Source organism: Podarcis raffonei, chromosome 6 (assembly GCF_027172205.1).
Source record: "Podarcis raffonei isolate rPodRaf1 chromosome 6, rPodRaf1.pri, whole genome shotgun sequence".
Lineage (NCBI taxonomy): Eukaryota > Metazoa > Chordata > Lepidosauria > Squamata > Lacertidae > Podarcis > Podarcis raffonei.
In genome coordinates this window covers 72,814,704-72,839,256 of record NC_070607.1, presented here as the reverse complement: position 1 = coordinate 72,839,256, position 24,553 = coordinate 72,814,704, and the positions used below count along the sequence as shown (strand labels likewise).

The 24,553-nt window shown below is 44.3% G+C and overlaps 1 protein-coding gene across 3 annotated transcripts in view; it reads right to left on the bottom strand.

Annotated features, from left to right (window-relative positions):
- The window catches only part of L3MBTL1 (L3MBTL histone methyl-lysine binding protein 1), a 41,234-nt gene that overhangs the window by 6,781 nt on the left and 9,900 nt on the right, over positions 1-24,553 (bottom strand). For all 3 annotated transcript variants that reach the window (XM_053393999.1, XM_053394001.1, XM_053394000.1), the window contains 18 exons: positions 21,004-21,167; positions 18,730-18,953; positions 17,863-18,010; positions 16,468-16,612; positions 15,231-15,357; positions 14,559-14,646; positions 12,470-12,561; positions 11,037-11,141; positions 9,195-9,330; positions 8,206-8,306; positions 6,774-6,925; positions 4,865-4,941; positions 4,199-4,284; positions 3,636-3,746; positions 3,279-3,393; positions 2,523-2,619; positions 1,893-2,090; positions 475-521 (listed from right to left, as the gene is read on the bottom strand). In XM_053393999.1, the coding sequence (XP_053249974.1) occupies positions 475-521; positions 1,893-2,090; positions 2,523-2,619; positions 3,279-3,393; positions 3,636-3,746; positions 4,199-4,284; positions 4,865-4,941; positions 6,774-6,925; positions 8,206-8,306; positions 9,195-9,330; positions 11,037-11,141; positions 12,470-12,561; positions 14,559-14,646; positions 15,231-15,357; positions 16,468-16,612; positions 17,863-18,010; positions 18,730-18,953; positions 21,004-21,139 (2,185 nt within the window). In that variant the 5' untranslated portion in view covers positions 21,140-21,167. The remainder of the gene's footprint in view (positions 1-474; positions 522-1,892; positions 2,091-2,522; positions 2,620-3,278; positions 3,394-3,635; positions 3,747-4,198; positions 4,285-4,864; positions 4,942-6,773; positions 6,926-8,205; positions 8,307-9,194; positions 9,331-11,036; positions 11,142-12,469; positions 12,562-14,558; positions 14,647-15,230; positions 15,358-16,467; positions 16,613-17,862; positions 18,011-18,729; positions 18,954-21,003; positions 21,168-24,553) is intronic.

Here is a 24,553-nt window from a genome sequence, read left to right as displayed (position 1 = left end):
AATCACCAGCTGGTTGTTGGGAGAAGCTTTCCTGGAAACTGCCTAGGCTGACAGCTGTTAGCGCTGAAAAGGATGCAGTGCAAAGGGCTAAGGGAGAGGTGGCTTGCAGACATGTGGGTGCAAGCTTCTGGCTTACAGAAGTCCAAGAAGCATCTCAATAGCATCTTAACCCTTTTCACATTCCATTTTAGGAAGATTTTAGTCACTGGTGATATGCACAGTAATCTAAACAGCATAAACATGCATTTATGCGGGAAGCATCAGTCCGTATCTTAACAAACATACTACTCAAAATATAAAATAAAAATCATATTTAAAATGCATGTCTTAGGTGTGTTGTTTCTAATTTAAACTGCAATTTTTATATATTTTTTACTAAAAAGTGCATTTTGTCCATTTGTTAAGGATCTAAAAAGAGTCCCTGTTGTATTGTCTGTCCACCTTTTAACACACTCTTATAGGAGGAGCTCTTACTTTGGAAGTCTTCCTGCTGGATTTTCCGGTATTTCGGAGGTCGTCCCCTAGAGAAATAAAACAAGCTTCATCTTCAAAATCCACAGTGCATGAATTGAAAGATGACAAGTTCTGGTAAATCCCATTTACTGAAGCCTGGTTCACACATCTTTTTAAGGTCAGGGGAGAATTATCTGAACCAGGTCTCCGTATGTTCAGGCCAGGCATAGGCAAACTCGGCCCTCCAGATGTTTTGGGACTACAACTCCCATGATCCCTAGCTAACAGGACCAGTGATCAGGGATTATGGGAATTGTAGTGCCTGGTCTAGGCATTTGCTTAACGCATCTGGTTCACAATGAGGATTATCACTGTAACGGAGGGGAATGGGGGCAAACTTGCTCCTTCAACATGCAAGGACAGTGCATCTCGCTGCAGAAATAGGGCTGGATTCAGTTCCATTAGCAGAAGCTATTGCAATGGGGCTGCACCCCATCTTTTCTCCCCAAGACCTCCCCCAAATCCACTCTGAAGGGTTGAAAGAACCCACAGAACAGCATGGGGGGAGCAGAAATCTTGTGTGGATGGGAACAAGCCTTTTAGCACTATGTTGAGTTCCACCCTGAAGCAGGGCAGTAGGCTAGTTTCTACACACAATTGCACACCCATCTCTAGCCTCCCAGCAAGCAAGCAACAAGCGTTATAAGAGTTCAAGGACACATCCTACCTGGGGGGGGGGGGCACAAGGAGGGTGTAAAACAGGGCTAGTAGGGGGCATGGCCTGGGGAACAACATGGTCCAGACAGGGAAGTGTGGAGTGGGGGCTTGTCTTCGGTTTGTGCACCAGAGGTTCCCCAAACTTGCTATAGATATGGAGGGGTAATATAAAATGGCTAAGCTCTATTGAGCATCCACAGAGCAAAGAAGAGAAAAACTGTAGGAATGATCGCTGGGTCTGGAGCACACTCCCCACCCGCAGGCAGCCTCAGCCTGCCTGCACGCGTGACCTTGGGGTGCGGGGCACACTCCCCCTCACAGACAAAGCCACAGCTGTCTGAACATCGTGCCCTCTGTCTAACCTTTTGTGGTCTCAGTAGTCTGTGGTGCCCTGTCTGTAACCTTTGTCTCTCGAGACCTTTTGTCTCCTTCGTCATACACTGTGCAAGGGGAAAATGATGCGGTGGAAACAGGTGCCGAAATAACTTTGTACCACCCACAGCCCAAATGTATCTGCCTGGGTTTGCATATTTGTGTGAATAAAAGGAGGCTCCACAGAGCTGGCCGGCAGCTTGCTTGAAGCTCACCTGTGCGCAGCTCACCTGCATTATCAACTCCTTCCTCATGTCCTTCACTTCAAAAAACATTTCACTTGGGTGTGATAACATACTAATCTCAGTGTGGAAGTCCAAGTGTATCAGCAGGGCCAGCTGCCTTCTTACCTTCCATGGTGCCGTGATTTCTTCCGCTGAGAGAAGCCGATCAAGTTCCTCTTTCGGACGGAGTTTTCTGTGTCTGAGAGATCTGCCTTCATTCTTCCCTGGTTCTTCTCTGCCAGGGGGCACCCTGAGATGCAGTAATGTGCTGTAAATCTCCCGGTCACATGACCTGAGCCATCGCAACCGGGGGTTGGACACTTCCTGGAGAACAGGGGAAGCAGAAAGGAGTGCTTAGTTCTGAGTATTACTGACAGCTGTCACATATAGGGGCAGTTGCCACATAAGGCACAACCGCGTCCAACCTCTGATCTATCAAGCCAAATGCAACCCAACCACCATGTACTGTATCTTGCCAGGGCTTGATAGCCCCACATGCTTTTCCAATCTGTGACAGCCCAACAACGACAGAAGCTTGTTGATCCATACATGGCTGGTGGATACAGTCTTGGTGAGCCACACGTTGTGCAGATACAGCACAATTAACTTACATTGACAACCCATATTCCAGGTAAACTGCATGGGCCACCACAGTACTTGCTTCCTTGGCTATGGGTAGTGGGAACCTGGGGGAATATAGCCTACAGAAGTAGATTCACCAACGAGTTCCCTCTGTACCTTATGGCAAGAGCTCACCTGTGAAAGCTGTATTTGGAACTCTTGGTGGTGGGGAGGGTCTTACAGGCCAAAGTTGGGCAGCTCCCATTGGCAGAAGAGACAGGTTCCTTTGGCCCTGCACAAGAAGGGGAGGAAAATTATCCAGATTAAGATTTCTAGGGGAAGGGCATGTGCTTTGCATTCAGAAAGGTCCCTGGTTCAATCCGCAGCACCTCCACATAGGATTAGGAATGTCCCCTGTCTGAAACCCTGGACAACCACCAAGACGGTCATAGGCATCCTTCAAACACCACTTTAAACCATAGCTCAACTGTGGCTTAAAGGTGAATGCATGCTATGGATTGCATGAAAGAGGAAATGTGCAGTTCGAAAATTACCTCCCACTTTCCCTGCTCCTGACCCACTGCTGGAGCTAAACTACTGGTTTAGCATTATGTTCAAAACTGGGTGCATGCTTTGCTTCTCTCCAAACCAAGAGCTATAACCATGGTCTGTTATCGGCTTACCACTCATAGCTTGTTGGGGAGAAACAAACCAAAAGTCTGCCTTTGGATGTAACGCTAAGCCAAACCATGGCTTAACTCCCAACAGTGCGGCAGCAGTGAGACCAGAGGAGAAATGCCCACTATTTTTAACAGTGTGACCAACACACTTTAAATTGTGGTTTAAAACTGATGTGTGAACCAGGCCTTGGGGACCTGAGTTTGCCACTGCTGCTATATGCTAAACAGAGCTGCAGCGAACGCTTGCACCATGCACAATATTTGTCCTTACTGAGAGGAGGCTGCAGTGGATGCCCCGTTTTTGAGCACCACCCCACTGGGTGAATGTCTGGGTGGTCCGAGTCTATCCAGAAATCGTAGATATGGCTCCAGCCATCAAAATGGATCTGTAGGGCACAAATCAACAGGTTGCCATTAGACTTAGAAATCCATCTCCTGAACATTAAACCAGCATGGAGGAAAGCAACAAGCATGTTCTGAGACACGCATGTATCCAGGGCTGCTTCTTCAATGTTATATCAGAAGATGCTCTTGCTTCCAATGTAGTCCAACCACCCCTATTAACAACTGGCCTATATTTCAGTGATTCACCAATAAGGTATAAGTACTGAGCAAGGAAGAAACCCACCTTTACCCTGTAGTCTTCTACATCCTCCACACAGGCTGCTCGGATCAGGGAGGGAGTTCTTCGGTCCACTGCCTCCAACCTCATGTTGATCAGGAAGCCGTGGGGCTGCCTCTGGAGAGGGAAGAGAATGGGGTGGTTAGAACAGTTATCTATCCATCCATATCTGCAGAATGATGCACTTGGAGAGTTTACTAGTTTGGCAAGAGTGTGAAGCCTTGCAAATTGCTAAAATTCAACCTGAATTCAACCCAGCTGGATTAGACTCCCACACTAGCCAATCAAATGCTTATTGGAAACTCACAGGCAAGACATGAGCCCAATAGCACTCTCCTGCTTGGGATCCTTAGCAACTGATATTGAGAGGCATACTGCTTCCAATATGGGAGGTAACAGACCCATCATGAGTCATAGCCACTGATAACCCTATCCTTCATGTAAGGTTGCATTGTGAGCATTTGCACAGGACATGCATCAAGGTCAGATTCCTCGCCTGTACCCAAATCACCACCATTGCCACAACCCTTCCTGGAAATGTTTGCTTATATATGGTAGAGACTACTCACCACCTTAAAGGCCCAAGTTGGCACCGCAGAAGCACCTGTTTCTGCCAAGTATTTTTCCCAGCTGAAGTTCTCAGGATCAGGGTAGTCTGGAAATGAAAGGGTCTGCCAGATGACAGGCTTTTGCTAGAGAGAATCCTTCACTAGTTGCAATAAGCTCTCAGGAACTCAAGATGGTCAGCAGCAGCTATGTGAAAATCACTGACCTATAAAGTGGATTCCCCCGCAATGTTTGTCCACCCTGTGACCGTCAACCCATGCTATACAAAGGTAGGCTTTACAATTGATTTATGGCTGTTCAGCTCTATTTCTAATTGAAATTTAAGAAATAAGCAATACACTGATGGGAATGCAGGCACCAGCTTTAAAATCTGCCATGAACTGAATAATCATAGGATTTTTGAGAGATTATTCTGACTCTGCTCCAGCAAATTCTGCACTGATATCCATTTCAACAAAGACTTTCAGCTGCTTCACTTTTTCTGATGTGGAGATCATGTCCACATGGATGTGTAGTTTGTGTGAATGCTAATGTGAGTTTCTAGGTGGTCAAAAACTAAAAACTTACAATTGATAACAGTACCAAGCAATATGGCCCAATGGGCATGTCTTGTGTGGTGTGGAAGCAGCTGCAGTAAGAAGCAGAACAGACAACAATTGTGTATTCACCTTGTGGAGGAGTGAGGGGCTTCCCATGTTCCTGACACCAACCAACCGGGTGGATGTAGGGACTGCTGGGGTCACACCTGCAATACAAATAGTGGCGGGGAGAAATTTGATTAAATCTGCATTTAAAGGCAAAGCTACCAAATGTACACTTTCCAAAAGTATATGCAGACTGAAACACAGTCATCCTTCAAAATGCACACTCTTCCAAATTTTGATATGCAGCTCTCAAGCCAAGTAGTGTGTACATAAATGTATCTACTAGGGTAAAGCATGCATATAAGTGCCTATATTGGTGACAATAAGATACAAGAACACATTATACTAGGGAAATTGCTTTGCAAAATTACACGTGTTAGGCAAAACACAGAAAAGAGTCGATTCAGAGAAATGGCAGGGAATTTTCATTGTCTTTTTAAAAAAATTGCAAATTGATACAGAAATACGGAGAAATGAACTTAAGGTGGGAAAAAGGAGAAAGCGAGAAAGCTGAGAATGACAGATCCATCCATCCAAAAATGCAAATTAGATTAGTTATGTAGCATGAGCACAACACACACTTGCTACCATGGCAATATATTTGGAAAGATGGCAGCTGTTAAGAAAGAGGCCCAAAATATTGACCCAAAACTGGAACGTTTTAAAAGCCCACTCCCTCACCACCTGGAACAAAACAAGTATAAAGGGTATATGTTAAAGGAGGTTTATTTGCTGATGTTGATTTAACTTGCACTCTTTATAACCTTTAATATATATTTTATTATACTTTCTAGTCATTGGCTGTGTGGCGGGGTGGAATCACAGATCTGCCCTCCCAACTCTGGTACAGCACTCATTTCACTTCAGACCAAGGGAGCCGGTGTTTGTCCGCAGACAGCTTTCCAGGTCATGTGGCCAGCATGACTAAACTGCTTCTGGCGCAACGGGACACCGTGATGAGTGCCAGAGTACACAGAAACGCCATTTCCCTTCCTGTCGCAGCAGCACCTGTTTATCTACTTGCACTGATATGCTTTTGAACTGCTAGGTTGGCAGAAGCTGGAACAGAGCAAAGGGCACTCATCCCGCTGGGCAGATTCAAACCGCCGACCTTCAAATTGGCAAACCCAAGAGGCTCAGTGGTTTAGACCACAGCGCCACTCACTCCCTACCGGTGTTACTACACTTAACTGGATTGGGCTTAGGCAGGGTGGCAGTAGGCTTGGGCTATGCAGGTGCACCCATGCCACCGTGACCTCACCTCCATCCACCAAATCTACAGTAAAGCTGGGGGCAGAGGGGCAGCTCCATGTCTCTGCCCCACAACCCAGATTGCATGAATTTGACCAAACTGCGGGAGGCAGTGGAAGACAGGAGTGCCTGGCGTGCTCTGGTCCATGGGGTCACGAAGAGTCGGACACGACTAAACGATTAAACAACAACAGACCACCTCTTTTAAAAGAGTTCATCAGATGCTTCCAAACCATCTTTAATGGCCCCCCCTCTCCTTAATCAACTAACTAATGCCCAAATACCCTAACACATGATCAATAATGTTTGGGACAGGGAAGTTGCACAGAAATTGAGTAGGTACAAAAAGGCCTGCAAACAGTAACTTTGTACAAGTTACCATGTAACAGCTGAGTGGAAAAAAATGTGACTAATCTTTGTAAATGATAATACTAATAAACTTGGTTCCATTTCTGAACTGTTACAACCAAGATTCCAGTAAAATACAAAATGGTGCTCCAAGACAGTAGACTTGATGGAACAGAGAGCGTGGCTCAATGAGAGGCGTGCAATTATAACTCTCATGACAATTTCATGTTAACGTTCCTTGAAATTTTGAAAGGCTTTTCTCAAGCAAGATACACCTACAGCTCAGCCTAAGACTGCTTTTTCTATGCAATCTTTCTACTCCTCTCTCACCTACCAGTAGTCATATGTGTCATCCCAGTTGTCAAAGTGCACCAAAAAGCGATTGTCCACCACATCTGTCACTGTGGCAACGCATATCAAAGAAGGATTCATGCGGTCCACTGCTTCAAGCTTCATACCCACTTGGAACCCTGTAGGAGCAGCGTTCTGAGGAAACAGAAGAAAGAAAGAAAACGGGCCTTTTCATACATGCACCCATGTGCTGCAATCCTGAGGTGTAGCAGTGATGTGTGAATCGCACAAACATGTAGGTGGAGCTGATGGTGCACCTATCTTGCACTTCCTTCGGGGCATCAACTACAAAAACAATAAACAGCTATAATGCAGTATTGGTAATTTATTTAAATTCCATCAAGTAATCAATCTGTGGAAGGCCACAGTATTAATCTAATTCAATTCTTTATTCTGTTGAGAGCCTTATTTTTATGATGGGCTCCTCCAGATAACCTGTTTACTGAGCAGTTCTTCTGGTTTCCTTACACAAAACTTTTGTGGAGATCAGATGATATCTAGTGTTTATTGAGCATTTGCTCTGATTTGTTTGTGGGATGTTTATATGACGATAAGCATTCATCCTCCATTCATCCTGATCTGCTTGAGGAGTGTTGACATGTCTTCCTGTTACTCATTCCTGCATTCCACACTATTCAAGGCATATCCCTGTCACTTTCCAAGTGTTGCTGTTATAAAAGGAGGGACTTGCTGCAATAGGACCTTAATCCACTTTAACTGCAGAAACCTTAATTTCCAGTATGCCGGAAATACTGACAGTCTGGTGGGGTCCTGCATGTGCATCAATACTAAACTTACTCCTCTGAAGCTTTCCAATCCTGGGGCCACACTAATGGGGCAGGCTAGGTTCTTTTGTGTGTCGTATGCAGAAATATTTCTCTTGCCACAATTTCCAGAGCACAGAGAATGGGGGTAGTTTGTAGGCAAACGGGTCAGCTACTGTCATGGTATTGCCAGAGCAGGAACAGGCAGAGGGAGGGGGGCAGGAAGTGGCGATTGAGGAAGGACGGGACAGCCAGGAGGCGGGATGGCTCTCAGATGTTGAACCAGAGCCTCAGCACCACACAGGAAGTTCTGGCACAGACAGTGAGACAATGCCTATTCCGTTTGCCAGGGAAAGGAGAGAGTTAAAGAGGAGGGGGGAGAGGCATCACGTGAAACTTCCCTGCTTTTTCTGTTGGAGAAGAAGCCACTCCCAGAATCTGAGCCGGAGGATTCAGATGCATGATTGTAATGCGCTGCTTGTACATATGTAAAATAAAGACTGTGTGTATGTGTGTGTATATCTATTTATCTTTCATCTATCTATCTATCTATCTATCTATCTATCTATCTATCTATCTATATAGATATATATCTGAGTGAGCAGAGGTACTTCTTGCGAAGAGCATTCACAAGCCATCACAGCTACTCACACTGTCTGGAGTGAAAAATAGGTGCTTTGGAGCAGCCTGAGCTTTGGTTATCCTCAGATAGTTGGCCCAGTTGAAATCTTCTTCCTTGTAACCTAGACACCCTAAAATAAAAAAAAGAGGGGGAAAGAAGCATTTCAGTGGGCAGCCACACTTCCCTCTTTGACCTGCGGAAACAAGTGAACAGAGGTGGTGCTTCTCAGCTTCCTCAAATATCAGCTTCTTTTGGGATGGCACTGAGATACTTTAAGGCCACATTCACACCATACATTTAAAGCGCTGTGGTACCACTTTAAGCAGTCATGATTCCCACCCCCCAAAAAATTATGTGAGCTGTAGTTTATTGAGGGTACCAAGGGTTGTTGGGAGACTCCACGTCACCTCCCAGAGCTACAATTCCCAGAGCAGTTTAACAATCAATCCCTTTTCATTCTGCGAATTGTAGCTCTGTAGGGGGAACAGCACCCTTAACAAACTAGTTCCCAGGATTTTTTAGGGGGAGCCATGCCTGTTTAAATTGCTACCATGGTGCTTTAGATGCACAGTATGAATGTTTCCTTAAGACACTGATGGGGAACCTGTGGCCCCCCACACATTAATGGACTCTAATCCCCATCAGCCCCAGCCAGCACCATTAATGTTTAACTGGATTCCCCCCCCCCCCATGTTTCCAGCTGTTCCTGTTTTAGCTTTAAGCCACCTTGAGTCCCTATCAGGGAAAAAGGCTGGATAGAAAGAGCAACCACCACAGCATCTAGAAGGCCACGTTTTCCCCACCCACACCTTGAAAGCTACTGAGGCCCCTCTCTCAAACCAATTTACCTATGGTGCAATTTACACAACTCAGTTATGCAAATAGGGCTGTGATTCAGGTTCCCACATGCCAGCAGCCACTCTTGCTTGGCTATCTTCACACTTGGGGAGATGCTGAGATTTCTCCTGCAGCAAGGATGGAAGCTGTGCCTGCAGATGCATCACCCTAATTCACTCACCTTTTGGGGGCTGGAGTTTGTGTCCTGTTTTTTCAAACCAGCCGGCAGGATGAATGTTGGGGGAGTCAGCGTTCAGCCAGAAATCATGGCATTCAGAGTAGCCATCAAAATGAAGGCGCATCCTATATCCACATACCTGTATGCAGGAAAAGCAACAGAAAGGGACATGCCATCTCAATAAATGGGTTTTCATTCTGCAACTCTTTCTGGATAGGATAAGCCAAACTTACTTGTTATTTCCATCCCTTACCGGGCTGGTGCATCAAAATTCTGACATGCTGGGTCCAGCAACCAGTTATTTTTCTACCTCCTGAGAGGTAGGAATCTGACACAGGTAAATGATGCTTACATCATAGTTTGTACATTTCCCAGTCTGCGTGTAAAATCTACAATAGTGTGAGCGTTTACATTTGATTTCTAACTGGTACATAGCTGCTTTCTATCTCAAATTAACAATGTCTAATGAAATGGGTTCTGCAAACACAGGGATGGATCCGAAGTTCAGTGGGTCTAGTCTAACCCCTGGCAGGCAGCAATGGGGCTTAACAGGGAAAAGCATTCCAATATATAACAGCGAGACTGTTATATGCACAAAGATGGAAAGATACAGCCTTACCTACTACGGTGGAATGGTTGATAGCATTATTGGACTTAGCCAAGATGGCAAAGTTAATTAGAGACAAATCATTACTGACATTTATTAAAGATTGGAAACTTTTCCTGGACTTTTTGAGTAAAAGAGAAAATGAACTTGTAATATCTGAATTTGAAGATTGAAAAAATATTTTATTTTATTTTCCATTTTATTTTTTCTCTCTTTTTTATTTTTCTTTTCCTTTTTCCTTCTTTTTGCTCCTGTTTTTTTCTTCTTCTTTTTTTTTAGATTAGATTTTAAATGTGTGTTTTTTTATTCTGGTGTATTATATAAAGATACTTTGTATTGGGCCTGAACTTTTGTATAAGTATCAATAAAAATAGATATGTCAAAATAAAAAAAACAGAGCAGAAGAGCTATTGTCACATTCAGAGCCCTGCCAGCTACAGTTGGCAGGTGGGAATTAAACTCCAGTATTTTTTGCTATGTCAGCTCCAGGCAGGTGCAGCAGAGGTCAGGATCAGACCTGTTGCATCAACCTTCTGGTAGCTGGACCAGCTCAGAATACAGTGGATCCCTGGCTAGCCCAGCTTGAGCCTGTTTAAGGGATATATTCCAAACACCAGCAGCCAGACCTGTGGTAGGTGCTCTTGGGAGATTCACAGTGGCCAAAGCCCCAACCAGCAGATCCCAACCCAGCCCAGCCGAGTTTGACAAAGGGCACCTCTGCCTCATCCTAACCCCTTACAGTACAGCGGTTTGGGATTCTGGATTGTTCTGCAAGTTTGGCTTGAACCCAGAGCCTTGGAGTGCTCCATGAAGTGAGATTCTACAAAACCCTTTGCAAGGATCTGATAACTCCATTTCAGGGAGATCTGTGACTTATTTAAGCCTTGTACTTCAGCAAACGCTCATAAAACAGATCTGATGGTGCTGTGCTCTAGTTGTATTTAGAATAGCCAGAAAGAAACCCAGAGGGAGGCAATGGGTGGTATCCTACTAACATGTCCTGTTAGCACAAGGATTTCAGCATGCCCCCTGGCCCCTGCGTCTTCCCCCAATATGCAGGTCCTCCTAGAACACATTTAGGGCATATGCAGGGGAAGGAGACGGGAGGGAAGTCCCATTACACAAGCGGAAATCCATGCGCCGATGGGACGCATTACTCAGTGCTACTTTAGATGCAACCTATCGTGGCCTTCAGCAGCTCAGATGCAAGAGAATGCAAATGGACAGACCCATCTCACCTCGGCCACAGTCAGGATGAAGTACATAGAAGGGTGCTGAGGATCGATCCCCTCCAGTTTCATCCCCACCTTGAAACCATTCTTGTGCTGGGGGGTCGACTGGTGCTAAAAGGAACAAACCACAGGAAAAGGTGAAAAATGTTTTATTGCTATTGCTGGGCTGCTTGTCTTTTACACCGTTCACCCAATGGAATTCTGCATTATATCAGGGGGGAAATGGTTTGCAAAAAAATGTGTGTATTGGGAGAAACAGCATACAAAAATGTGTGTATTAGGAGAACTTATCATTAAAATGCTGTTGGTTTTCATGGGAACTTAAATACAACAACAACCTGCAAACTGATGAGGACATGTGTAGAACTGAACTTAAGATTGAAAAAATGAGGAACTGAGAGAAACCAAAACTGGCATATGCATAATAAAGAATTGGCTTGCCAATCATGGTTTGTTGGAGTGAAACAAAGCATGAACCTTGGGTTTGGACACAGCACTAAGTCAAGGATCATAGTTAGTTTTTCCCCTGCAGGAATAAGAAGGCCCAAACCAAGCACACATTATTTGCCTAATACTCCATGCTTTATGTATGAACACAGCCTTTATTAAAACACACACAAAGCAGCTCCAGAGAAGTGTATGCCTTGAGTGATGTCACAGGTACTAGTCCATAGACCCCTGCAGCAGCCATACACACAGCTTTTGTTCTCCATCTGGGAAGAGGAATCAGATTCTCTCAGGCTTAGCATGAAGTGTGCTGAAAATGTGGAAGACTGGTTTATCTAGAACACCCAGCAGGATAGGGAAAACGTGTACGAAAATGGGGAGTAAGTGATGCAGCCTCCTCACTAATCCAAAAATACTGCCTACATGGTCAAATCAAGTTAATCTCAAACAGAGCGCTTCCAATGGATACATTAAACTACTATGGATCACTTAAAAAACATGTAATACTTTCAAAAGAATACACTGTAGATTCATTTTATTCCCTCAACAACTTTTTAGAATTACTCTCCCATGTGATTTTCCACTGACAGAAAAGCAACAAAAAAACAACACCCCCCCCCCGAAAATAAATGGAAGTGAGAAGAATCACATAAAAGCATGATTAGACTTTTAAGGAAAATAAAGCAAAATCCATGATTAAATTGTTGAGTTGGAAACAAGGACACATGGGTGGAAGGCAGCAGAAGATAGAGACTGACTCCTAACGGAATAAGAGGTTTCCTCACACTTGGCCATATTTACATTCCTAATTTACCCAATTTTTATTTCAGTCTAACTGCTACAGATTCTCACAAAGGATCCTGCAAACTGTGGTGAGTAGATGGTGCTAAGAATTCTTTGACAGAGATCCCTCTCATGGAACTACAGTTCCTAGAATTTGCTGGGATTAGGTACACCCACAGATGACAGAAACAGGGACACTGTTAACTCACTTCCTGGAACAGATTTAGAGGGGCAGCAATGGCTTTCTGTTCTTCAAGGTAAGATGCCCAGGTCCAACCTTCTGTCTTCTCCTCGCTGGAAACTGAGAACAGCAAGACAAGGTCCAAATTTAAATGGTCAAAGCAATAATAGCTTTATTGGCATTTAGACATTTTGGGGGCAAGGTTCAGAAAACAGGAAAATGAGTTCCCCTGTCCTGTCCTCTCTTGGTGCTGCCCTCCTGCCACACATACAGTGGTACCTCGGGTTAAGAACTTAATTCGTTCTGGAGGTCCATTCTTAACCTAAAACTATTCTTAACCTGAGGTACCACTTTAGCTACCGCCGCTGACGTGTGATTTCTGTTATCATCCTGAAGCAAAGTTCTTAACCCGAGGTACTATTTCTGGGTTAGCGGAGTCTGTAACCTGAAGCGTCTGTAACCTGAAGCATCTGTAACCCGAGGTACCACTGTACTGCCATTTATGATCCTCAACTACTTCCGCCTTTTGAAGACACAGTAATTGAGGGCAGGACAAGTGATGTATGTTACCCAAAAGCATTGTATTCTGACTCTGATTCAGCAGTTGCCCTCTTGTTGGTCACAGACACTGGGAATATAAGAAAAACAGCTGCTGGATTAGACCAAAGGCCCATCTAGTCCAGCATCTTTTTTTTACCATAGGAAGCCCACAAGCAGGGCAGGTGAACTGTAATGTTCTCCCCCCCATGTTTACCAACAGCTGTTATTCAGAGGCATACAAGTGGCCATTGATAGCCTTAACCTTCATGAATTTGTCTAGTCCCCTTTTAAAGCTGTCCAGCTTGGTGACCATCACTACATCTTGTGGTAGCAAATTTCATAATTAATAATCATAATCATAATCATAATTTTATTATTTGTACCCCACCTGCCCCAGCCACTCTGGGTGGCTTCCAGCATATACAGAAACATAATAAAACATCAAACATTAACTTGGTGCATAATTTAACCATGCACTGTGTGTAATAAAAAAAACAAGCCTTCCTTTTCTCTGCCCTGAATATCCCAGCATCCATCTTCACTGGATGACACCAGGATTCTAGCATTAGGAGAGATTGGAGGGGGGAGACTTCTATCTAGTTTCCCTCCACATTATGCATAATGTTACTCCATCATGTGACAACTCAGTTAATGGGATGCTGGCCAACCCTTTATAATCATGAGTGGATTGCATTTCTGATGCAGTATATAAGGAAAGCACTTCCTATATTGAGCTTCCCCTTTTCCCCAAGGCGGCAGACAGAGGGCAGATGGGTGGACCCCTCCTAGAACGTTTAGTTTTCATTATGTTAATTAAGGCTTTGGTCCTCTCTCTACTGAAGCATCAGCAAAAGCAAGCAGGCCGTATTCTCCCCACTTGCGCAGTATGAAGTAAACCTCTTCCTGCCTCCCAGTGCGCTGGTCAATCAATGCAAAGGGATGACTTAGGAGACTCAGCACTAACAACGTAACTGCATTACACTGTTGCTTTATTGAAACGATTCAATCGATTAAATAACTTTAAATGTAATAGACTTAAGTATTTCATTTTTTGCTCTTTTACATTGACTTACAATAGCCTCCAACAGCATCACCACCATCTCTCCTCTGCACCCAAACTACTAATACTTTCTAGCTAAATGCCTCCCGCCTCCAGTTGTAAGCTAATGGCAGGGACTGCCATACAAAAATATTATATGAAGCCAAAAATCCAAGTTGTGTAGACAGATACATGCACTTGCTTGAATGGTTTAACTGCTATATATAAATGTAGGAAATAAGAACAACGACTACTTCTAATAATGTCTATTTTATGGTTTCAGGTGTTTCTGTGTGTTTTGTAATCTCTGCAGCATTCTGAAATGCACCACTGGATCATAAGACTCTAGAAGAACTCTTGATTGACTATCCTATCAGGAACTTTTAAACCAAAACCACTCCATCCCAATACAATTTAGCCTCCACCTTCCAGAGAACAGGAGTAAATAAGGAGTGCCACACTCTATTTACGCAAGGAATCATCTTAGTAAACAGAAAATCTGAATGGCTTGAGCAAGAGATCTATGCCATGAGCTTACCAGGCTGACTTGTGTTCCATTCTTCATGCCCCATGCTGCCAGCAGGAAGTTCTCCTCCAGAGCCATTTGTCTCCTCTTGCTTCACTTCCTACACCATACAAACAAAAATCAAACCTTCCTACTCTGAATTAATTTACTGCTAACTTCAGACTCCCCTATTTATCCACGTGAAAGGAAGTCCTAAGGTAGTTGCTGTAAGATCAGTTTCCCCATAATGAAACAATACTGAAATTCTGCATCATTTTATGCTATCTGTGGGCTCCTCTAGACATCTTGTTTATTGACCATTCATCCTGATTTGCTTGCACTGAGCTTATGCAGAGCTTAGACTATGTCTGGTCTTTATTGAGCATTCCTCCTGGTTTGCTTGTGGGGCATTTATATGCCTTCTATTCAGCATTCGTTCTCCCCACGCTTTTCAATGCATTTCCCCATCACTTTCCAAACTGCAAAAAACCCAGCTATTGTCAAGAGTAGATTTGTTGCACTAGGACAGGAGAGAGCTCTAATCCACTTTAACAGTGCATGTACAAGTTTTGACAGTCAGAGTATTTTAAAAAAATCAGTTAGAAACAAGTCAGTCAGGTCAATGAAATGAGGAATTGTATATAAGAAAACAAAATGTTGCTTAGGGACCTCTTGCACATATATGGAAGAACACCCCAGCTGTACCATTTGCTCTGATTCTTCCTCTTCCTCCTCGGAGGGGCTTTGGTAATCTTTCCTCTTCCGCTTCTTCACTGGCTTGAGGATTTCAGTGGAGTTGGTGCTGCCAGCAGAGTTCTCCACGATGACAGACCTACAAAGCAAAGCAAACCTTTGCAGACTCAGGACTTCTACCGCCAACCATGTTTCCCAAGCAATGGGAACCGCTTGGCCTTGAGCACTAGAATCGGCTCCTGCAACAATATTGTGATCGCTGTAGAAACTGAACGGAGGAGGCAAAGCCTCACTTTGGAGGGGATTGACTTCTTAGGGAAGCAAGACCTATTTGTACCAACCAGATAATATTGTGTTGGGCTAAGAAGATGAGAGGTTCAAGTCCCTGTACAGCTGTGAAGCTGACAGTGAAGCCCATAGTATGTCAGCATATGCTCCGGCCTACCTCACTGGCCTGTTTTAAGGATAAAATGTGATACCCCAGCCCTGTCCCAACAGGCAGGCCTGTTTAGGGAAGCTTTTAATGTTTAATAGGTTATTGTATTTCAGTGTTCTTTGGAAGCCGCCCAGAGTGGCTGGGGAAACCCAGCCAGATGGGCAGGGTATAAATAATAAATTATTATTATTATTATTATTATTATTATTATTATTATTATTATTACCACTCATGTAAGTCACTCTGGACTCCCTGGAAGCATGGTGAGACACAAATGCTATAAATATTGCTCTTAAAACCCTCCTAGATGTGTTGCCTCTCTTTCATCACCAGCAGTCTGTGCTCTGCCCACCTTCTCAGATGCCGACACTTCAGCTAAAAGCCAAGGGGAAGACATCATGAGGTAACTTGTCCCAAGGGGCCTTTTTCTGATGAGGAAGTGCAGACAGTCATGGAGGTGGCAGAGTGCTGGAGAAACGTTTAATGGAAAGAAGAAACATGCACACTACTCTTGGCCCATTTGTGAGTTCAAAATCCCCCTGAATTCTTGTGGCTGAGGCAATAAAAATGGACGTCTCTTCTTCTTGAGAAACTGGGGCAGGGGAGCACATTTCAGCACAGGAGTAGGTTTAATATAACCCACCCAAAGGAAAGAGAGCTTCCAGTCCTGGCAGATACACAGCAGCATTTCTTTCTCTCCATTTCTTCTTTCTCCAAATCAGAAGAATTAGGAATATGCAGAGCTGCAAAATTCCTCCCCTCCTGCTGCCTATCATGCAAGGATAGCGTCTCCCCCCGCCTTCTTTTTTTTACCTTTCTTTGAATTGCCGGTGGCAGTTCTCACTGCAAAACCCTCTTCCTTCCTGGGCTGACCCTGAAACGTTTCTTCGGCCGCAGGTGCTGCAATGGCACAGGCTGTCCACGGTTGGCAGCTTGGGAGCCTCTGGGACATCAGAGTCTAGGGAAACCGACAGAGAAGCAAAAACTCAAATGGGCCACACTAGTCACAAGTGAACTCAACAGCAGCAGGCCGGCCAGCTGGCCAAGATTCTGGCGTGGTTGTCTGAGCACTCGTGTCAGAAGCACAATGCTAAGAACCAGCTTTAGGTTGTCTGCACAGTGACACACAAGCTCAAAATTTTGCCTTGTAACAAAGCACTCAGAGACTAGATAGAAAATAAACTCAGGTAACCCGAATAAGTAAGATTGCATAGATTAGTGGGTCCCAAACTTTTTCACCCCCACACGGACCACCTGAACCTTGCTAGGGGTGAACAACTGAATGATTTTTCTGCCTCTTGCAGCTCCTGTAATGTAGCGTGCTACAAGTATCATTTATATTTATATTTTTATTGTTTGTGTTATTTCTTATGAATTGGATTTGTACTGTATTGGAGTCACAGGGCAGTCAGTCCAAAATGTGCATTTTTTCACATTGCCCCTGCCTTTCCCTCTGCCATGCGTGATCTGCCACATTTTATTTCAGACATCATGTGAAGGCATACATATTTGTCCAGGTTTTCCCCAACCCATAAGATTGGATCCTTTCACCTCAGTTTTTATGTTGCTGGCTTAGTGTTTGTGCCCTGCTGAGAGATTTTAACCATTAAGCAATTTAGAAATGTTTTAAAATAAATCAATCAATGATCTTTCATACACACACCACCGATTGTGCGATTTGACACAGACACCCAGTGTTCTCGAACAACAATTAGGCCAAATTCACACCATACATTTAAAGCACTTTAAACCGTCATGGCTTACCCCAAAGAATTCTGGGAGCCATAGTTTGCTTGCTAAGAGTTATTGAAAGACCCCCTGTTCCCCTTACAGAACTACAACATGCAGAGTAGTATAACAACAAATCTCTCTTCACAAGGAACTTGGAAAAGTAACTCTGTGAAGGGAATAGGGGTCTGCTAACAACTGCCTCCCAGGATTCCTTAGAGGAAGACACGCTGGTTTAAAGTGGTATCATAGTGCTTTAAATGTGTGCTGTGAACGTGGCCATCCAACAGAAAAAAAACATCTGAGGAACCTGTAATTATACATTTAAATCACACATTTCTTCACATGTGTGAAGCCAGAGGAGCATTAAGAGGTAGCAATATCACCCCAGCATTCTCATTATCACTATGGCCCAGCAGGGGCTTCTACAAGTGTAATTCCATGCAAAGTTTTGAACCCTTGCTGAGGAGCAATCCTCACCTTGAGTCACGGTGGGATTATCCTTGCTGAGAGGTGCTGCTGCCTCATCCTCTCCCTCTCTTTCTGAGTGGCACTCCTTTAGGGGCTCTGTTGGCAAAAGCTTGTCAGCACTGACCACTTTCAGCGTCCCATATTCATTTATCCGAAACTACAGCATTAAGAGAGGGAAGGTTAACAAGTTATAGGAGAAAAAAACCCAAGAGAAATCTAGGCACAATGGCTGTATTGTGCTGGAATGAAATCAAGGCGGTATCATCAATACACCTGCATCCTGCCTTTGCCCCAACGAGATTAGGGAAAATGAACAACAATCCTGTAAGGTAGGATAGATTGGAAAAATAGCTCAAGAGCAAGCAGTGAGTTTCGTGCTGTCGCTGAAGATTCCAAAGGGGAAGTTTAAAGTGCCACATTCAAGCAAAAAAAAAAAAAAGCTCAGAATGCAAGGACCTAGCCTTCCACTATGTATAACCCTTTGTGTAATGTTAAGAAGCCTCTGGTGCTACCATTACTGCTTTTAGTGTTGCAGCTCCATCCCTCTGGAATCAGTTACCAACTAAAATTAGACAAGCACCCAGTGCCTTACTATTTCAGCATCTATTAAAGATATTTTTGTTCAAGAAGGCGTTCCTGGAAGTGTGACCCCGTCATTTTATGGAATAATAAATCGTACAATACTTTTATTGTTTTTAAAGAGTTTGTAGTGTCTTTTCTTATTTTTTCCTTTATTTTACTGTACACTGTTTGAGCAACGTTTGCTTCTAAAGCGATTTATGAATTTGAAACAAAGCAATAAATAAACCCAACGCTCCCTTAGAAAGCTGAGGAGAAAGGGATTTAGGAACAGCAAAGAGACCTTCTTCCGCTTACCCTCAGGTTGCTTCCAGGGAGAGTGGCCACTCCATCCTTCCATTCCAGAACCCGGATGGTGTTGCAGGTCTGAACTCCGCTGATCTGGGGGATGACTGTCGCTGTGATCGGCTCGTTTCCCAGGCCCTCTCTTTGCCTCTCAGACCCCACGCTTTTCTGGGGTTCCCGAGGGAATCGCTGGATTTCTAAGGTGCTTGTTGGAAGGTTTACAGTGGTTGTGTTTGCTTGTGAAGAAGGGAAGGAAAGCAGTGTGTCACCACCATCTCCTGGCGCATGCATGTGCAAAACATCTCCCACAGCAGAGACAGTCAGAAGATTTTGACACAAAGGAGGGACACAGCATTACAGTCTGGGCAGAGTAGAGGGCTGGAAGAGAACATGGGTAGGGAGGATATGCCCAAATCCTTTACTATAAGGCAGAGGTGGGTGGGGGACCTGTGGCCCTCCAGATGTTGCTGGAGTCCAACTCCAGTAAGCTGGGTCAGGGATGAAGGGAGTTGTAGTCCAGCAGCAACATCTGGGGGCTGCAGAGTTCTCATCCCTGCTATACGTGTAGGTGATGTAAGATTAATGACTTCCAGAGGGATAGCTCAGTTGGTAGAGAATCAGACTCTTGATTTCAGGGGCATGGGTTTGAGCCCCACGTCGGGCAAAAGACTCCTGCATTGCAAGAGGTTGGATTAGATTGCCCTTGGGGTCCCTTCCAACTGTACCACCCTATGAGTCTATGAAACTTGCCAAGGCTTCCCACCCACATGACCATTACTTGGTGAGAATAGCTTTAGGTCCTGGCGAAACAAAAACAAACTTGATAGTTAAGCCTACAAGCTTAAATTGCTCTCCTTAGTCTCAACGTGTTACTGTCTAGATGCATGAAGGAAAAGTTACTTCTTCCTTTCCTACCCCAAGAACACCGTGATCAATAGATGCAGAGCAAATTCAAGTCCTAAAGGCACATGTCTACTGCAAGTTAGATCATTACATCTTGGTTCTCATTGCTTTTCTTACAGCACTTATCTACGCCATGAGATGTTTCTACAACTTTATCTGCTCTCATACCTGATCCGAGTTTTAAATGCATGGGCTGTATCCACAGCAGCACAGAGTAATGCTACTCGTCAGCGCAAGGATTTCTGCTTGCATAATGAGACTTCCCCCTGCTCCCACCCTCTATTTGTTCTGGGGATTCCCCCAACCCTCCAGAGATTTGATGGTGCAGGGTGTGCACGGCTGGAGGAGAGAGAGGGGGAAATCAAGTTGCACAAATGGAAATCCATGCATACAGTGGTACCTTGGTTCTCAAACTTAATCCGTTCCTGAAGTCCGTTCTAAAACCATAGTGTCCCAAAAGGTGAGCTTTCCCATAGAAAGTAATGCAAAACGAATTAATCCGTTCCAGACTTTTAAAAACAACCCCTAAAACAGCAATTTAACATGAATTTCACTATCTATAGAGACCACTATCCATAAAATGAAAGCATTAATCAATGTACTGTACTAGAAAATAAATAAGACAGTATTGTAGATCATAAAAATCAAAATTATTATTTTTTCTTACCTGAACTGATGATAGTCATTGTTTGGATGGGGGGCTTTTATGCATTTCCACAGTCACACAATCAATCAATCAATCAATCAATCAATGAGTAGCTGTACTGGGTTCCACACAATCACAAAAACAAATTAACCAGAAAAGCCTCAAAAACAAAAACGCAAAACAAATAGCAAAAACAAAAGCGCCAAACTTAATCCATTCCAGAAGTCCATTTGACTTCCGAAATATTCGAAAACCAAGGTGCAGCTTCTGACTAGTGCAGGGCCCCTGGAAATAATAGTAGACAGCCGCATCAGACGTTCGGCTTCCGAAAAACGTTAGAAAACCAGAACACTTACTTCCAGGTTTTGGACGTTTGAGAACCAAGGTGTTCGAGAACCAAGGTACCACTGTAGATGGGATGTGTTAGACGGATGCCGCCCTCTACTTTGCTCACAAGCTTCAGAGGTATGCCTAAGTACTTGGCAGGGGTCTGTGGGTGGGTCCTCGTTCACCACACTGCACACAGGCCAGCTTTGAATAATGTACACTGAAAATACATTCAGCTGCAAACTGAATGACCAAACACACAGAACCCAATGGACAGAGTGGGTGGGATATTAGCTTTGCTTTTTGGGCCATAAGCATAAGTTGTTGCCTTTTGGACCAGAAAGAATGGAAGCAATGGCAGCAGGAGACTCTGAAAATACAGCAAGATGCTTCAAGTTCCAAGTACCTACCTGGTATGATGAAGGCGGTTGCTGGTAGGTGGGCATTTTGCACAGTATTCTCATTGGCAACCAAATGGACACTGACTTCCCCTGTCGCGTTGCCTTTTGTGCTTCTTATCACTTCCATCTCTGCTCGTCCATCCATCACCTTGCCTAAGCCACACAGAACAGAACTGGAACACAACCAGGAAGAAGAGATCCCATTTAGCATTTGGGAGGAAGTGTAAGTGAATCACAGGCAACAGAGGCTGAACTTAAGATGTATCACCATTATTTTTCTTTAAAGGAACAGATATAGACAGCAGAGTCCCCTCTCATGCGAGATTTTGCATGCACATCTCTCATTTGTTTTTGCACACATGGATGGAATATTGGATGATCAAATTAACTATCCATAATGGTTAATCAATGTCTGTTTTTAACCTTTTTATGGTTTTATTCTTGTAAACTGCTTTGTTATTTTTTATGATATAGCAATATGCAAATACTTTTATAAATAAATAAACTCCTGCGCCAAGGATAACTATGACCATGAAATAGATACTTGTCCTGTTCCTGATGGGGCTGTACTTTCCTAAAGGATCAGGTCAACAACTTGGAGATGCTATTCGATCTGGCTCAATGAATGGATGCATAAAACAATGACCTCGGTTGCAGAAAGTGCCTTCAATCATCTTGTCAGGTGCACCAGCTACAATCTTCCTGAAAAAACCCTTCCATCTTCTGATAACATACAGATTACATTACTGGAATGCATTTTGTGTAGCACTGCCTTTAAAGACTGTTTGGAAACTTCAGCTGCCTGTTTCCTGGTGCAGCTAGAAATGAACTTTTCTGATCAGTGCTAACAGAGCTTAATTTGCTGCCAGTTCATTTCTAGGCATGAAAGTGTTAATTTTTTATCTCCGAGGCCCGAATGCCGTGAGCCTTTGCATGTTTAAAGGTAAAGGTAAAGGTAAAGGTACCCCTGCCCGTATGGGCCAGTTGTGACCGACTCTGGGGTTGCGCGCCCATCTTGCTTAAGAGGCCAGGGGCCAGCGCTGTCCGGTGACACTTCCGGGTGACGAAGCTGCTCTGGCGAGCCTGCACCAGCGCAGCACACGGAAACGCCGTTTACCTTCCCGCTATAAAGTGGTACCTATTTATCTACCTGCACTTAAGAGTGCTTTCGAACTGCTAGGTGGGCAGGAGCTGGGACCGAACGACAGGAGCTCACCCCGCCACGGGGATTCGAACCGCCGACCATACGATCGGCAAGTCCTAGGTGCTGAGGTTTTACCCACAGCGCCACCCGCGTCCCTGTTTACTCCGAAACAAATGATGTTCAACAGCGCTCGCTCTCAGGTAAGTGTGAACAGGATTGCACCTCAACTATGCAATCCTACACATGTCTACTTGGAAGTTAGTTCCACTGATATGAGTAAGGGAGCTGAGGTTTACTTCTAGGTACAGGGATGAACAGCTTTTTAGTCCTCAAAGGACGTTCATCCCCCATGCACTGTCCTTCCCTTATAAATCACACTGGCCCAGTGCAGGGAGGGCAGCAACATTCAGCAGCGGTTGGAAATTTTGCAGGTGTGGGTGTGTGCAGTTTGGGTACCTGCACAGGCTTCAATGAAAACCCTTGATGGCTGAACACAGTACATAGGATTGCAGTCTCCCAATCCTGTGGTAAACACGACTGCAGCCCAATCAGTCACCCACTTATCTATGCGGCCCTTGGGGGCTAAAATGTTCTCCATTCCTGTTAGGTAAAGGGACCCCTGACCATTAGGTCCAGTCGTGACCGACTCTGGAGTTGCGGTGCTCATCTCGCTTTATTGGCCGAGGGAGCAGGCGTACAGCTTCCAGGTCATGTGGCCAGCATGACTAAGCCACTTCTGGTGAACCAGAGCAGCACACGGAAATGCCGTTTACCTTCCCGTCGGAGCGGTACCTATTTATCTACTTGCACTGTGAGGTGCTTTCGAACTGCTAGGTTGGCAGGGGCAGGGACCGAGCAACGGTAGCTCACCCTGTCACGGGGATTCGAATCGCTGACCTCCTGATTGGCAAGTCCTAGGCTCTGTGGTTTAACCCACAGCGCCACCCATTCCTGTTACACACCCTCAGATCTCTTACTGAAATCAATGGAACTTACACCTGAGTAGACATGTATAGTGATGCACATATTTGAAGGACCACCTTCTCCCAATACGAACTAGTCTGGTTATTGAGCACCTTCCCGGAGACCCAACTCAGGGCACCTTTACTTCTGAGGTGAGTGGACATCAGAAACAAGAACACATGATGGCACCACACCTGTTGTATGGAGTTTCTTCTCCTTACTTCACCTGATGCTGACATTTCGACAGCAGGTAAAAGTGACTGTGTTTTCCGCGGGGGGGAGGGGCGTGTAGATGAATTTTATTTATTGAGTACCGGTAATTGATCTTGAGGAGTTTATGGCTGCTGGAAAACTCTGCTTTTATTTGGTAATGGTTGATTCTAAACCTACATAAGTTGTGAGCTGCCTTGAAAGTATTCAAATGTGGGATAAACATGTTTATATAAAACATAATGAAAAGGAAAATACTCAAACACGAACTCTCCCAGGCTTCAGTAGCACAAGGGAGTGCTGCCATAATTATAACTTTTTTAAAGTCACAAATGGCATGACACTGGTATGGAGAGGGTTGTGTCACTCATCAATGCTGGCATCATAGCAGTGTCCATTAAGTGCTTGTTCACGCAATCATATTTTACACAACACTGTCACAACCAAAACAACGGAATTTTCCCTGGTATGAGTGTGGAAAGCTGAGGAATCTCTGCAGGAGAAATGTAGCATGCAGCTCTGGACCCCCTGCAAAAAAAGGGGGAACAACGGTGCATTTATCATTGCTCTGGAAAGCCTCAAAATCCCTTTGGAAGCTTGGAGTCAAAAGCACAGCTGATCCTCAGTGTTCTTATGGCCACTGGAGGGCAACAGAAGAATGCAAATAGATGGTTATCAACTCTGTGGAGTTAAGAGTGCGCATGTGTCATCAGTATGTTCTGATGAACATCCGAGTAGAACAGAAAAGAATACCGGAAACTGGGGTGAGAGGGATGTTGTCAGGAATACTGGACCAAAGTAGCATAGGGCAGTCTGGCCTCGTTATAACTTATCTTATGAAATATTTTTAAGAGTGAATTTGTCTGCATCTTTGCTCACATGTCACTGATACTTGAAACTGAGCATGAGGTTTTCCTTTCCACATGAATGGTGGGTTGTGTCCAAATTGAGAAAATTTCCATGGCTGGAGTCACCCCTCCTCATGTTCCTCCAGCAAGTAAATGTTGGCATTATGAGCCTGCACATAATGTTTCATTTATTTGTTTTTAAATTTAATGTCTGGTACTCCATAATTCTAATCTTATGGGAGTACAGGAGATCAGAAGAGAACTCTTCGGGTCTGCCTGAGCTAGGGTGAACCTGGTTCTTGTGATAAAATTTTGTCTGCAGCTAATGGTTACTGTCATAGGAAGTACTTTTGACTTAGTACCATTGTCTCCACCTGCCATGCCTCTCTTCTGA